General features: G+C 39.7%; 1 protein-coding gene and 1 long non-coding RNA gene across 3 annotated transcripts in view; one reads left to right on the top strand and one right to left on the bottom strand.

Annotated features, from left to right (window-relative positions):
* Positions 1-2,342: 2,342 nt before the first annotated feature.
* Positions 2,343-5,756, bottom strand: LOC149105942 (uncharacterized). Its single transcript, XM_089298881.1, has 2 exons — positions 5,056-5,756; positions 2,343-4,068 (listed from the first exon to the last, which is right to left on the bottom strand). Exons 1-2 carry the CDS (start codon positions 5,669-5,671, stop codon positions 2,885-2,887), a joined length of 1,800 nt encoding a protein of 599 aa, XP_089155007.1. The 5' UTR covers positions 5,672-5,756; the 3' UTR covers positions 2,343-2,884.
* Positions 5,757-9,530: 3,774 nt separating this feature from the next.
* Positions 9,531-12,720, top strand: part of LOC149105943 (uncharacterized) — an 8,087-nt gene continuing 4,897 nt past the window's right edge. For both annotated transcript variants that reach the window (XR_016210080.1, XR_016210081.1), the window contains exon 1: positions 9,531-9,649. This is a non-coding gene — a long non-coding RNA (uncharacterized LOC149105943). The remainder of the gene's footprint in view (positions 9,650-12,720) is intronic.

Genomic DNA, 12,720 nt, shown 5'->3' on the forward strand with positions numbered 1-12,720 from the left:
TCTATTTGCTTTAAAGACACCTGCTCTGTACATTGAGGCAGCGTTCAAAGCAATATTTTACAGTTGTTTGCTCGGCCCCACAATCTTTGTGCTATAAACACCGCCGAGGGTAAAGATTATTATAATTTTTTTATTATCCATCTCCATAATTTGTACCAGGTCATTACAGCTATGTATTCCATTTATCTTATTATACATCAAAGCACTCAAACTCATAGTAACTCATTGTTTTCCAGCATTTTCACCAAAATACATAGTATCATCTTGACTGTTGTTAATATTACAATTAACAAACATCGTATAACGAGACCTGAATTATTCCGCATATTTTATTTCCTTTTCAACATCATTTTGTTCCACACACAACGCTGATTCGTCACTCTTTTGTTGTAGACAAATGTAATACACGCGAATGTAATATACACACAAAATCGACAAAACTAATGGCACTATTAGGAGAATAACAGCTGAAAATGAACTCTGTTTGAGCAAAAACATAGTAAATGTAATAATCATTATAGAGGTCACATAAAAATGACAATTAATTACGTTTATCTTCACTCTGATGAAAGCCACTTTTGCAGTCCAACATGGCATCTTTGTTGTCGTTTCCTAGAGTTTGATCACGAGACACCTTGTCTTTATCAGCACCTGAAACTTTCGTAAATGTTCTTCGGTCGTCTGTAGTAACGCTCTGGCCATATTTTCTGTTCATTGGTAACTCATTGATATCCGACATATCTTTTCCATCGTGGAAAGAAGGTTGAGCCTTTATTACGTGTCCGCAGTATTGCTCATTGCAACCTATAGTCGGCTTTCGCCCGACTACCAAGTGCAAGATTGGAAGCGTAACGCTAAACAAAGGGAGTGCATTGTCACTTTCGGTTTCTTTAGGGATACAATTCGACCTGCCTTGATCGGGTCCGAATTGGCCCTCATTGACAATCATGCGATCAATTATTGTGATTTATACCTGTTTACTTATTTTCGGAAAGAGATATGATAGTTTTTAACCCTCGGACGCCCAAGCGGGGCAGGGAAGGGGTGGATGCCATCCCGTTCTCCCCCGCCCCCCATAAGATTTTTTCGTAGTTTTGAAAAGACGATTTACTTCAAGTGTCTGAAATTTCAGTAGCTGTTCATTCATCCTCCGGAAAAAATTTTACTATGTCAATTGTGTGACCATCATTTTTGACGTTGCCATAGCAACCGCAAATTTCATATAGGTCTGGCCAGAAATCAACTTTTTTGACCTGTACCAGACGGCGCGGTTGTTTAAAGAACGGCGAAGATCCTATACACATGGACTAAAGCTTTCCCTGGTCGAAAAGTTAACTACCAATTCACCTGTAGCCATTGTTTAATGAGCCTTGATATGAAAGAAGAGTTGCTCCTTCTTATTAACATATATAAGAACTGGCCTTCTCGTTCACTTTGTATAATTCTGTTTATAATAGTATCCCTAGTAGACAAGGCTTTTTTCGGAGAGGGGGGATCGCTCGCTTGCTCCCCCTTCAAAGTCAGTTTTCCATCCAGGATTAACTTTTTGCCAATCTTTTGATTTCTTATATAAGCAGTTTCCAGTTAGCTCGCTATAAAAATGTATCAAAAGTTCTCGAGTGACTTGTGTTACAAGGAAAACAATCTCTCCACGTAGGTAGGCCTAGGCCCTTAGCTGAGTCAAGGTTAGCGTGACGCTTCATTTCCGTTTTCAAAACTTTCAATCAGCGTTCTCTTTATATTTTTGTCCGTCTGTGTTTTGACTGATGTCCAACACCACAAAGCATTAGTTTTATCAAATAAGAGGAACTGAAAAAATGAAAAAATGCTTGAAACGTTTTCCAGTCACCAGTTAAAAGCGATGAATATAAACCTTCATAGAGTATCAAATAAATGATACTTATAGAACTTAAAATCTGTTGAAACTGGCTTTCACCTCTCCCAAAGACTCCCTAGGATAGCATGGTAAAGAACGTGCAGTAAACGCCTTCTATTTTTCTCTCCCCAGTCTTCACACGTGCGCTTGCATGCTCTCCCCTGTAACAACCAAAGCCGCTCCCAGCTTTTCAGACACTTCATACTTGAAGGGATTATTCAATTCAACCCCCCCGCTTCCCCCTCCCTCAGGCAAAAAAGGAAAACGAGCCCTGTGAAATATAAAGGTATCTGTTTATCTTGCTAGTAAGAAATATCTCGGCACTCTCAATATTGTTAATTTGGACATATTGTTGCGTTTTTACATGTTAAGTCGTTACTAATTTGCATTCCCAAAACGTCAGCCGAGCCACCAAAAATGACTCAAAAGTAATCAATCAAGGAAAAAAAAAAGTACAACGCTAAAATTTAAAATAACTATATCATAGATAGGCTTTATTATTTAGAACAAGAAAATTCCGCCTTTGGAAAAACACGCCGATCAAAAGTGTCCTACTAAATTGTTATTGGATAAATTTCAGATACCGTAAATTCGCAAAGCTTAACTGATTTGATTTAACTAAAATATTGACAAGTGTATCAACGATTAAAGACAGTGGGGGCACTTATCCCCTACCCCCAGCCCCCTGCGATTCTAAGAGCGGTTAAAGGAGGATATTTGAAAATATCAATGTCATGATAATTTGCAGCTCTCGTCGTAGAGCTAAAAAAAGTCAAACCTAATTACGAAAGCCCGTTCAGAAATTCATTTACATCCTCCATTTTCGCAAAGCTATTCATCTAAAAAATCATTAACTTTATTTAACGAGAAATACTCTAAACTGGAAATCAACAGGTGAACAAAATATCAAACGGTGGTAAATTAGACCACAGAAAATTGAAATCCTGCTAAAAGAACTGTTTAAAAGAACAGGTTTTCCTTCAGTATTCCTTTGAAAGATTAAGAACATTATTGCGGATTGACAATCCATTCCACGGCTCTCTCAAATCCAGTCATCATGGTAACCCTGCGGCAGTTCTGCATCCACCTGGCCGGAAATACTCGATTTTGGCAGCGAAGGAAGTCACGTGCAACCAAGCCATTATAATCAGCCACTGACCTCCATGTGCGCCGTCGATTCACTTTATCCGGGGTCTCGCGATCTGTAACAAGGAGGGCAGCGCGAAGAAACTGGGTGAACTCTTTGCTGTGGTCGTGATACTGCATAAAGGCCACTTTTTCGTTGGAATAGGCAATTGCAGGATTTTGGGTGTCTTGTAGCACTTGTTGACGAAAGCTCCCTGTCACAGTTTCTAAGGAATGAAGTAATTCTTTTTGAAACAGAGAAATATGACTAGACCAGTTTTGAAATTCAGTGATGATAACAGCAGAGGGGTTAGCTGTGTTCAACAATGGTTTGCACATGTCCAAGATGCTGGTAAGTGGCTGGTAATCAGGGATGTTTGAGGTGGCGACGCGGTCATATTTCCGGTCTGCAGGAAGGAATGGAGTCATCTCCATACAGTCGCACAACAGGAAGTGAAACTTCACCTGTCCTGTGGACAGTGTCGCAACGCACTTCTGGAGCACATGACTTATATACTGGCTGTACATCGTAAGTAGGGAGGCGCAGTGAAAATGCTGTTTAACGTTTTTGTAATCCCACACGCCAAATGGAATTACAGAAGGATCCAGTATGTACCTAAATGGGTAAGGGCCATCAATTTGATTTCGAAAAGCGGCAGGAAAGCCCGTCAGAGTAAAGTTTTCACGAGTGAGATCTTTTCGTGATCCCTTAGGTAACAAAATGCCATTGGCAAACCAGTCAGAGGCGGATTTTTTATGTTCCTTTGGAATTTCCTTCAAGTACAAATCCATTCCATCCTTTGAATAGCGATCGCTCTTGAACATTCTCCGTCGCTCCTCTGTAATCCAGTCTCCCTCTCGAGAACTAAGTTCAAGCCAGGTACGCCACACTTGCACGAGTGTGCGAAGATGGTCTTGCTCCATCTTCATTGCGCCTCTTGTCAATTCTTCAAGGCTGGATGCATGGATCAGTTCTTGAAGGGTGCTCTTCACAAGCCTGAAGTCTTCCTCACTGAGTCGCAGTGAATACCAAATCTGCGTCACAGAGTTTGATATCTGCTCTCCTCCTGTACGTCAAGTGTAGAGAAGAAAGATAACGAAACTGAATACATGTAAGCAATGATGATGGAGATCTGGGTAGCAGATTATGCATACACACTAGTTTGACATTGGTAGTTCTTCAATTTAGAACTATCTTGTAAAAGATTAACAGGGTCTTATGAATCATACATATAGTAAAATGGCCAAGTCACACTCAGTCATGCATAGTTGTCATTAGTGATGGATGATAAATCAATAGACTTACAAAAATAGTAAATGTTAATTTGATACAGGAATGTACTCCTAAATAGTTTCTGTTGAATAGCCACACACCAGAGTGAAACTTACAGTCCCAGTTAAGAGTTAGCAACACCTTGTACAAAATGATAAAAGTACTGTTCAATATTTTTAAACCACTTCAGTTCCGTAACTTCCATTTAAAAGTCACACTCAAGGATTTCATCCAGAGACTTAAAACCACGGCTTTATAAATGTACCAAATCAAAGCAGCGCTCAGCAGCTTTCATTTTCATAGCCCACAATAGGATTTGATCCAAAGACCTAAATGCTAAAACCACCTTATGTAACATGATAAACAGTACCACATGTTGGCACTGCTACAAAATTTTGTTCAAATTTTTTATTACACCACTTTTTATACATTTTTGCTGTGATTCTCCATTAACATATGTCCCAGGACGAAAAATCTAAGCCCTTAAACTACATTATGAGCCTGCAATATGCACGTACTGCGTGCCTATTTGAGAAAGGCTGTCTCCCTTGACGAGACAAGGAAGTGACAAAAATTTATCTTGTTCATTATGTTTGCTACACCTAGAGTATATGTAGATACAGTTTTTCGTGGCCTTGCTGGGCTATAACATGCAATAACCATTGGTCTTTGTTTATCTTGATTATCACGAAGAAAGAGAAAAGGCCTCCGATTAGATAACAATTAAATTTCGCCGAATAAAATTATCTTTAATAAAATCAAACATGAAAGTATAATTTACCTTTAATAAGCATGTATAGCAAAAGAACTGTACGTGCCATCACACAGGAGCAGATGTCGTTCAAAACAAAGGTCAACTCTTCGTTAAAGCCGTCTGGAAGCTGAGACAAGGAAAGTAGGACATTTCTCGGGTCACCAACGCCGCAAACAAGAATCGATAAAGGCTTGTTGTACTGGACACCTTCGTTCAACGGCAAGTTGATCAGATCCACGGCTGGCATGTTTCCCCAATAGTAGACGGTTCCCATACCTGGACCCATGATCGATTTCACCGAGTGGTAGAATATTTCCAACTGGCGGGACAACTCTTCTGTTTTTGCGCTTATTGCTTGGCAGTCGGCCTTGTGTGTCGGCCAAGAGTTCCTTTGACATTCTTTGTCGCAGTACCATTCTTTTCGACAGCTACCACAAGGCTTCAGTCCTGTTTTTTCCCTTCCACATCCAGCACACTTCCTCCTCAGGGCAGCCGTTTGACAATCAACTTGATGACGAAACACATCGTTGTGTTTACATACCTCGCTGCAGTAAAACGCTATTCCGCATCCACTGCAAGAGACCTTTGGAGATGGAGGTGAACAAATGGTGTCACAGCGCCAACATTGATCTTTTCTAAGCATTTTTTGCTTGAGAAACTGCTTTTCTCTTGACGAGATAATGGCTCACTCTTCGGCGTATAGCGTAATCAACACTTTATTCATTACTTCCGAGAAAGTTTTGATTTTCTGAGAATTTATTGCGTGACTATTCAACCGTGGCCAGTGATTGGCTGATATGCAATGAATATTTGTTATTAATCAATTACGATCCAGCTTTTATATTTCACGCTAAAAAGCGTTTTGAAGCAAGTTGAGGCTGCTAGGGTTACCCTGGCGCTAAAGGGCATTGAAACCCGAAGAGTTAGCGGTAATTAACTACTGGGTCGACTTTCCTTTAAAGAAAGAATGCTTAAAGTTCAATTTTGACGTCAAAATATTTTATGTGACTGTTGATAATGACATCTTTGATTTCATATGAGAATGTCAAAATCTAGCCTGCGTGGCAGGCCGTAGAAGGAGAGGGAAAGGGTCAAAATGAGCGCGGAGGATAGAGCCCACCTAGGTATACCAGCCAATCACAGGGCGTGAGGGGTCAAGTAATCATTCTCGGAAAGCAGTTAACATTTCTTGGAAGTGATTGTTTCAAAATTCTTAAGAGTAAATGTGTAGACTGCAAAACAGTCGTATTTTTTGCGAACGCGAGCGAAGGTCAATATTCGAACGAAAAGTCTGGAGCGAGTGTAAAAACGCTTCGACGGTTGTGCGTCACATCAAAATTTAGGTCAATTTCGTGGACCAGAAAGTCGATCTGGTACATGGATTTACCTGCCCAACGATTTTCCTGGTTTAGAGTATTCTTTAAGCTAAGTTTTTATCGCAAATCTAGCTTGGGTAGGTAAAACCAAAAAACATTGAGAGCGTCTCTAAGCTTCTCTAAGACTAGGCACTTAAGCTAATCGCCTGACATTTTGAGCTTGTGAAAATGTTCCTCAAGCTAAAAACAAGCCGAAACTTTTATTCGACAGCTAAAACTGATGTCTTCTTCCTTGTGGCACTCTTCATTTTCTAGAAATCAGTATGCAGCACGCATAAATTAGCATTATTTTGAAACTGGTGGCATGTCCGTACCGATCGGAATCAGGGCAACACGCTGTGCTCATCGTTGAACTTGTAAGATATTGCAAGACGGAGAGTGAAGACCGACAACCATTTTGGCATTTGTAAACTTGATTTTAACACTAGTCTTGACGATATATAATTTTGTCCTAATTTCATGATTTTAATTAAAGGATTGGTACTCTCCAGTGGCGGATCTAGGGGAGGGGCCGGGGGGGGGGCCGCCTTCCCCTCCCCCATTATTTTAGGTAAAAAAATCGCAGAAGGAAGAAAAGCTGACAGAGAAAGCTAAAAACCCCTCCCTCACGCACTGCTCTCCATTCTAGATTAAGACCTTCCCGTACTTGGTGGGACCAAAAGAACTTGAAAACAGCGTTTGCCTAATTGCATAAGAAGTAATATGTCAAACACGAAAGACCGTGTTTGACCACATTTCCAAGCACCGGGAGAGAGTTGAAAATACGACGCGCAGCGGAGTATTATTGACGAACTTCGAGGTGTTTGGAAATGTGGTCAAATGCTGTCTTGAGTGTTTGATATATCTTCTCAATCGAGACTAACACTAAAGAGAAGACGGAGAATTAAAATCGTTAAAATCTATGTCAATTAAGATCAGATATCCAAACACCGTCACGGTCATGATTTCCTTTGTTTAAACGTAATGAATTGTTAATGAGTTTGAGAAAATGTTGTAAATATACCACACCAAACTTGCTGTTGTAAACTAAGTCAGTACAGGCTCGTAATTTTTTAAAAAAGACGACAAAGTGGAGTATTGCCTAAAAGGATTGTCAAAATTGCGCTCTAATTTCATGATTTTAAATAAAAGAAAACGAATTTGGACATGATTAAACAGGTTATCTAGGAAATGCACTTTATATGAAGGAATTTTTATTTTATGCAACTTAAAATTATTCAATTTTAAGAAATTTAATGTTTCGAAAAAAATATTTTCTCACAGAGTCACGAAACCTGTAATAGCCATTTTCTACGTAGAAATAATTTTATTTTTCGAAATGAGGATGGAATTTGTCAATGGAGCTAGCCACTGTTAAAACACTACGGTACCAAAGCAAAGTTTTGATAAATATGCTAAGGAAGTTAACGCATATTGTCCATCAATGACATTGAAAATTTTAATATGCTATTATACCTGAGTTGTAATTAAGACATCTAGGTGATCTGTGGGTTTTGTGTTTTTACGAATCTCCATTTTGTAACGTTAAAACATGAAAATTAAACTAGGGTATTAGAAAGTACTCTCCATTCTCGATTAAGACCTTCCCGGACTTGGTGGTGCCAAAAGAACTAGGAAACAGCATTTACCTAATTGCATAAGACAATGAAGCAAATATACCAGACCAAACTTCCTGATGTAAACCGAGTCAGTACTAATTACTTAATAACCGAGAGTGAGGTCGTTACGGGAAAATCTCAAACCTAGGCCTACCGTATTAACCTCGCTATCGCTCGGTCAATACGGTAAGGCCTCAGTTTGAGATTTTCCCGTAACGACCTCACTCTCGGTTATTGAGTAGTTAGTAATTTTTTAAAAAAAGACGACAAAGTGGAGTATTGCCTGAAATGATCGTCAATTGTCTTTTGGGAAAGCTACCCTAAAGAGGAGAATTTTGCATCATGAAACATATATAATTTGCAGGACGAGACACACGATGGCTTAAACTACTTAAACTACCTTTTTTTAAGCGAGAGTAATTTGGGTTATTATATAAATAAGCAATAGAGCACTTTTTCCGTGTTTACATAGCCTCATCTAAACACGACGAGGGTTGCGAGAATTCGAGACAGTTATGCAAACCCTCGACTTCGTCTCGGGTTTGCATAACTTTCGAGAATTCTCTCAGGCCCCCGAGTGTCTAGGAAAGGCTATGTAAACATGGAAAAAGTGCTCTATTGCTTTTATAAAATAATTCTCAAAAATACGCGCGAATCTAACATGTCAAAGCCGTGATTACATACTCTCATCTAAACACACCTGCTCTAGAGCTCTGAGCTACGACACATTAAAATTAATACTTCAACGACCATTCATAACAATTCCATGGCTTTTTGAAAGGAATGATATGCCGACTAAAACTCACTGGAATCGCTTTGAAACGCCGCCAAAATACCACGGAAATACAAGAACCCAGAATCGTCGAAGTAAGTCGTTTACATTAAATTTCTTTTCCATATTTTTACGCTGTAAAGTGTAAAATATTAAACTGTTCACGGCTTCCAAAGAGCTTAGGGACAAGTGGTCAAACTCCCGTTACTCGCATCACTTTCTTCTGTTTGACTCGACAATGGGAGGGGAGGGAGCATGAATCAACAGATGTAATTTCGTTTCCAAAGATCTGGGAACGAGATTCGAAGCAGTCGAAGCAGTGTCACCTCAGTCGGCGCCAGTTGTCCGTTTCGCAAACGTTCGATGCCATTTTCCCGACACTTAATTTTTTTTTTAACTATCAACGAATTTTTCTCTACTAAATTAAAGAAAAAAGAAAATTTGTAAGTAGCCACCCAGTATCGAACCCGGAACCTCGCTTCCTTACATCCCCTTTATACCACTGCACTACGGTTGATCCGCCAATCTCCGCAAAATTTAATTATAAAACGTGACTTTCTTAAATATTTATGATAGAGTTGCCCCAACCGTCAAATAAAGACTAACCGCAAGCAAAGCAATGTGAAAATGAACAATTAAACTTTTGGTCTCCATCAACAAATTATAACCAGTGTCTATCTTGTCCAGGCCTAAACTAAAGCAGACATAGCATCGTCCATTCTGGAAGGCTTGGTTACCAATGATGGCATCGACCGCTGATTAGCGTCAGTCTGATGTGAAAGCAGTGCTTTTGTGCTTCTGTATGTTATGGTTGGGACGTTCAGATGGATAAAGTGTTTACTACAGTCATCACCTGTGTGATGTTAAGCTGCAAGGTGCGTGTGAATAATTAACGCATTCTTCTACACTACACTTCTAGCTCGGCTCAAAGATCTTTTAAGCTTACTTCTGCAATGAAGTGAAGTTGCTTTCGGTATAATTTTCACTTCCTCGACTGTAGTCTCTTGGGCTGCCAGAAATATTTTGAATTTTCCATGGTCATGCAAAATGCATTTTAAATTGAACTGCACAATGCAGACTGAGGCCCAGTTCAGACGCTGAACTTTTCATGAGCCGAACTTAATTCGAATTTGGACCGACCCAAATTACCAAAAGTACACCTGTTGATTCAGACGTCGGACTTAATTCGCCGAACTTTATTTAGTTTAAACCAAAACACATCGAAATGTCAGCGATTTTCAGGCAAAGTAAAAACTGCTTGTGAAATACGTTATAATAATTTATACATTAGGTTCGGCTCATGAAAAGTTCGACGTCTGAATCAAAGCCGTTCCAAAGCCGAAATTCCCGGCTGAGCTAGGCGGGAAGAACGGCTGGGCCGTTCCAAATTCAAAAAGCCGTTCTTAACTGATTCAGACGCCGAACTTTTCATGTACTTAAGGTAATTCCTCTGAAATAAAATTGACAATAGATTTTTGTTCAAACTTTGTCCACTGAATATTTGTCATATGGTAACTTCAATTTTGAAATAAAAAAGGGGGGTGCCCATGCTCATTAAGGAGCAATGAGGCATTGAAAATGCCCCATTTTGGCATTATTTAATGCTTATCATAAGAACGCATTCACAGTAATTGTAACATCTTTGTGAGCCCAGACTCATAAGAACATGCATTAAACTATAGTCAATACAATGTGTCGGACACAAATAAACGTTTTAAGTTTGATTCAGACGGAAAGCTAGATCCTTGATTAAAAATTTGAACCAAATTTTTTGACGTGGTTACCGACTGCAAAATAGAAAAGACCACAGTTTATCTGCTATTTTTCTTATTTATTCAATTTTCAGCAATAGAAATTAAATCAGTCTTTTCTCACGCAAAGCTTATGATTAGTTGATTACAATGACTGGAAAAAAAATTGGGGTGCCCGTACTCGTTGGTGAGCTAGAGCCATTTTTCAACTGACAGAGCTCAATATCAAGGCAAATCCGTCATGTTTTCAATGTGCGCGTGCACGAGCCCGCGCTAATGACGCCATAAATTATGCGCAGTAAGGATGCGCTATGCAAATGTGAGGAATGACCTTAATTCAATGTATTTGGTTCAACTCATGAAAAGTTTGGCATCTGAACTGGGCCTGAGGGTAAGCTACAGACTATTCAAACTGCAGACAGGGTAACCCGAAAACACTGATCCCCGGTCTGCGGACCCCCACGGACTACCTATGGCAAAACGAAGGAAAATTGTTACCTTCCATTCGTGGCTCAATCTGGCCATGGAAGATGTATTTTTAGGTTGTTTAAGCTTGTTTGTATTTGTAATTGCGCTGAGCAAATTATGAAACGAACTCATGAATCCACGTGAAAATGGGCTGAACAAAATGGTGGAGGGGAAAGAGGACAAATTTCGAGGCTTCCTGGAGACTTCCTGGAGGCTTTCACGGTCTTTCATATCCAGTGTAGCCACAGCAAAGGAAGTGGCAATGTGTAATGATATAACTTGTGCCTGAGCCTGAACCCAAGAATGTTATATTTGCAAAATGAAACGTTCGAACTTTCGCTGACACGATCTATTCGACAATCCATAACTGAAATATTTATTCCTTATTAATTTTTTTTATTATATTTTGGGAGGTGGTCCGTAGAGGGGGTCCGTAGGGGTAGTCCGTGGACCGGTCCATAGGTAGTCGAGGTATACCCAGTCCAAAATGGGGGTCTGCGGACCAGGGGTCAGTATTTTCGGGTTACCCCTGCAGACAAAGGTAAAATGAAGATTGATTGTGAGGATGTTTGTTTCTTAATAAAGTGGATTTGATTAGCATGTGGAAATTGTTTTTGCAAAATTCTATTAATCATTTCAACCTTGACTGTTTTTTCAAACTGAAAAAAAGGAAGAATAAGGGGAAACCTTCAAACACGGAATCTGTAATCTGGAATCTGAAAACTGGAATCCGGAATCCACAAATCAAAGAAAACAAGATCTTCAAATACGCAAAAATTATTTTGCATGGCTTTTGCCTGTAAAAATTAAGAGGCTGAGTAGAAAGGACCTCAAACTTCTCCTTTTTGGAGACAAGGATTCCCAGTCTGTCGAAATTTGTCCAACCGTAATTTCTATAGTCTCCTCTGCAGCCGTTTTTTGGGATGTCACGCAACGCTCCCCCCAAAGAAACGGCTGCTCACATCCAAACCACATTCTTTTCCTTTTGTGTTTGTGGTTTGTTTGAGCTCTGTTGAACAGACCAATCACATAATAGCAAAGTGTGAATGACGTAAGCTTTCGCGCGGAAAGGTCTGCGGTGCGAACACGCGAGGGACTCCTGGTTTTTGTTTCACGCTGCACGTCGCCAAAAATAGGGGTGTTCGCAGGTTACGATCATGACGGACGAAAAAAATTGTAAATGAAAGTCCTAAGTACAAGTGCTTCATGTGCTCATCGCTATGTTCAGCTTTAAATGAGACAATATATATTTTCTCGAAATGTCAAATTGTAAGCATCAATCAAGGGCCAAACGCTTCCTACAGATTGTAATCAGGCCGGAAAGAGCAGCATTCAGAACTCAATGTCAACAAATCGAGCGAAGCTACTTGATTTCCTGTTTCCTTTATTAAGTTAAAATAGATATCTTCCTTCTCGACAGTAATTTTTTGAGTTGAAAGCTTCTAATAATTAACTTGAACTTTGAAGAGTCTTCAGCTACATAGAAAGCTCGTTCAAGCGTCGCCGGTATTTTTCGGCGTCCCTAAACATAAGCCGGAAATCTGTATGTTTATTTGTGACATCTCCCACGACAGGATACAAAGATAAAAAACATTCCCTGATTGGACAAGTTTCAAAGGGCGAATTTGGCGCAAAAACGTTCTTGAAAATGGAACGGAAGCGGTGATTGGCTAATTTCGTGAAAGGAATGTTGTTCGGATGTGAGCAGCCGTTTCTTTGGGGGGAGC

Source organism: Orbicella faveolata, unplaced genomic scaffold (assembly GCF_042242905.1).
Source record: "Orbicella faveolata isolate gen_17 unplaced genomic scaffold, um_ofav_v1 contig_30, whole genome shotgun sequence".
Classification (NCBI taxonomy): Eukaryota; Metazoa; Cnidaria; class Anthozoa; order Scleractinia; family Merulinidae; genus Orbicella; species Orbicella faveolata.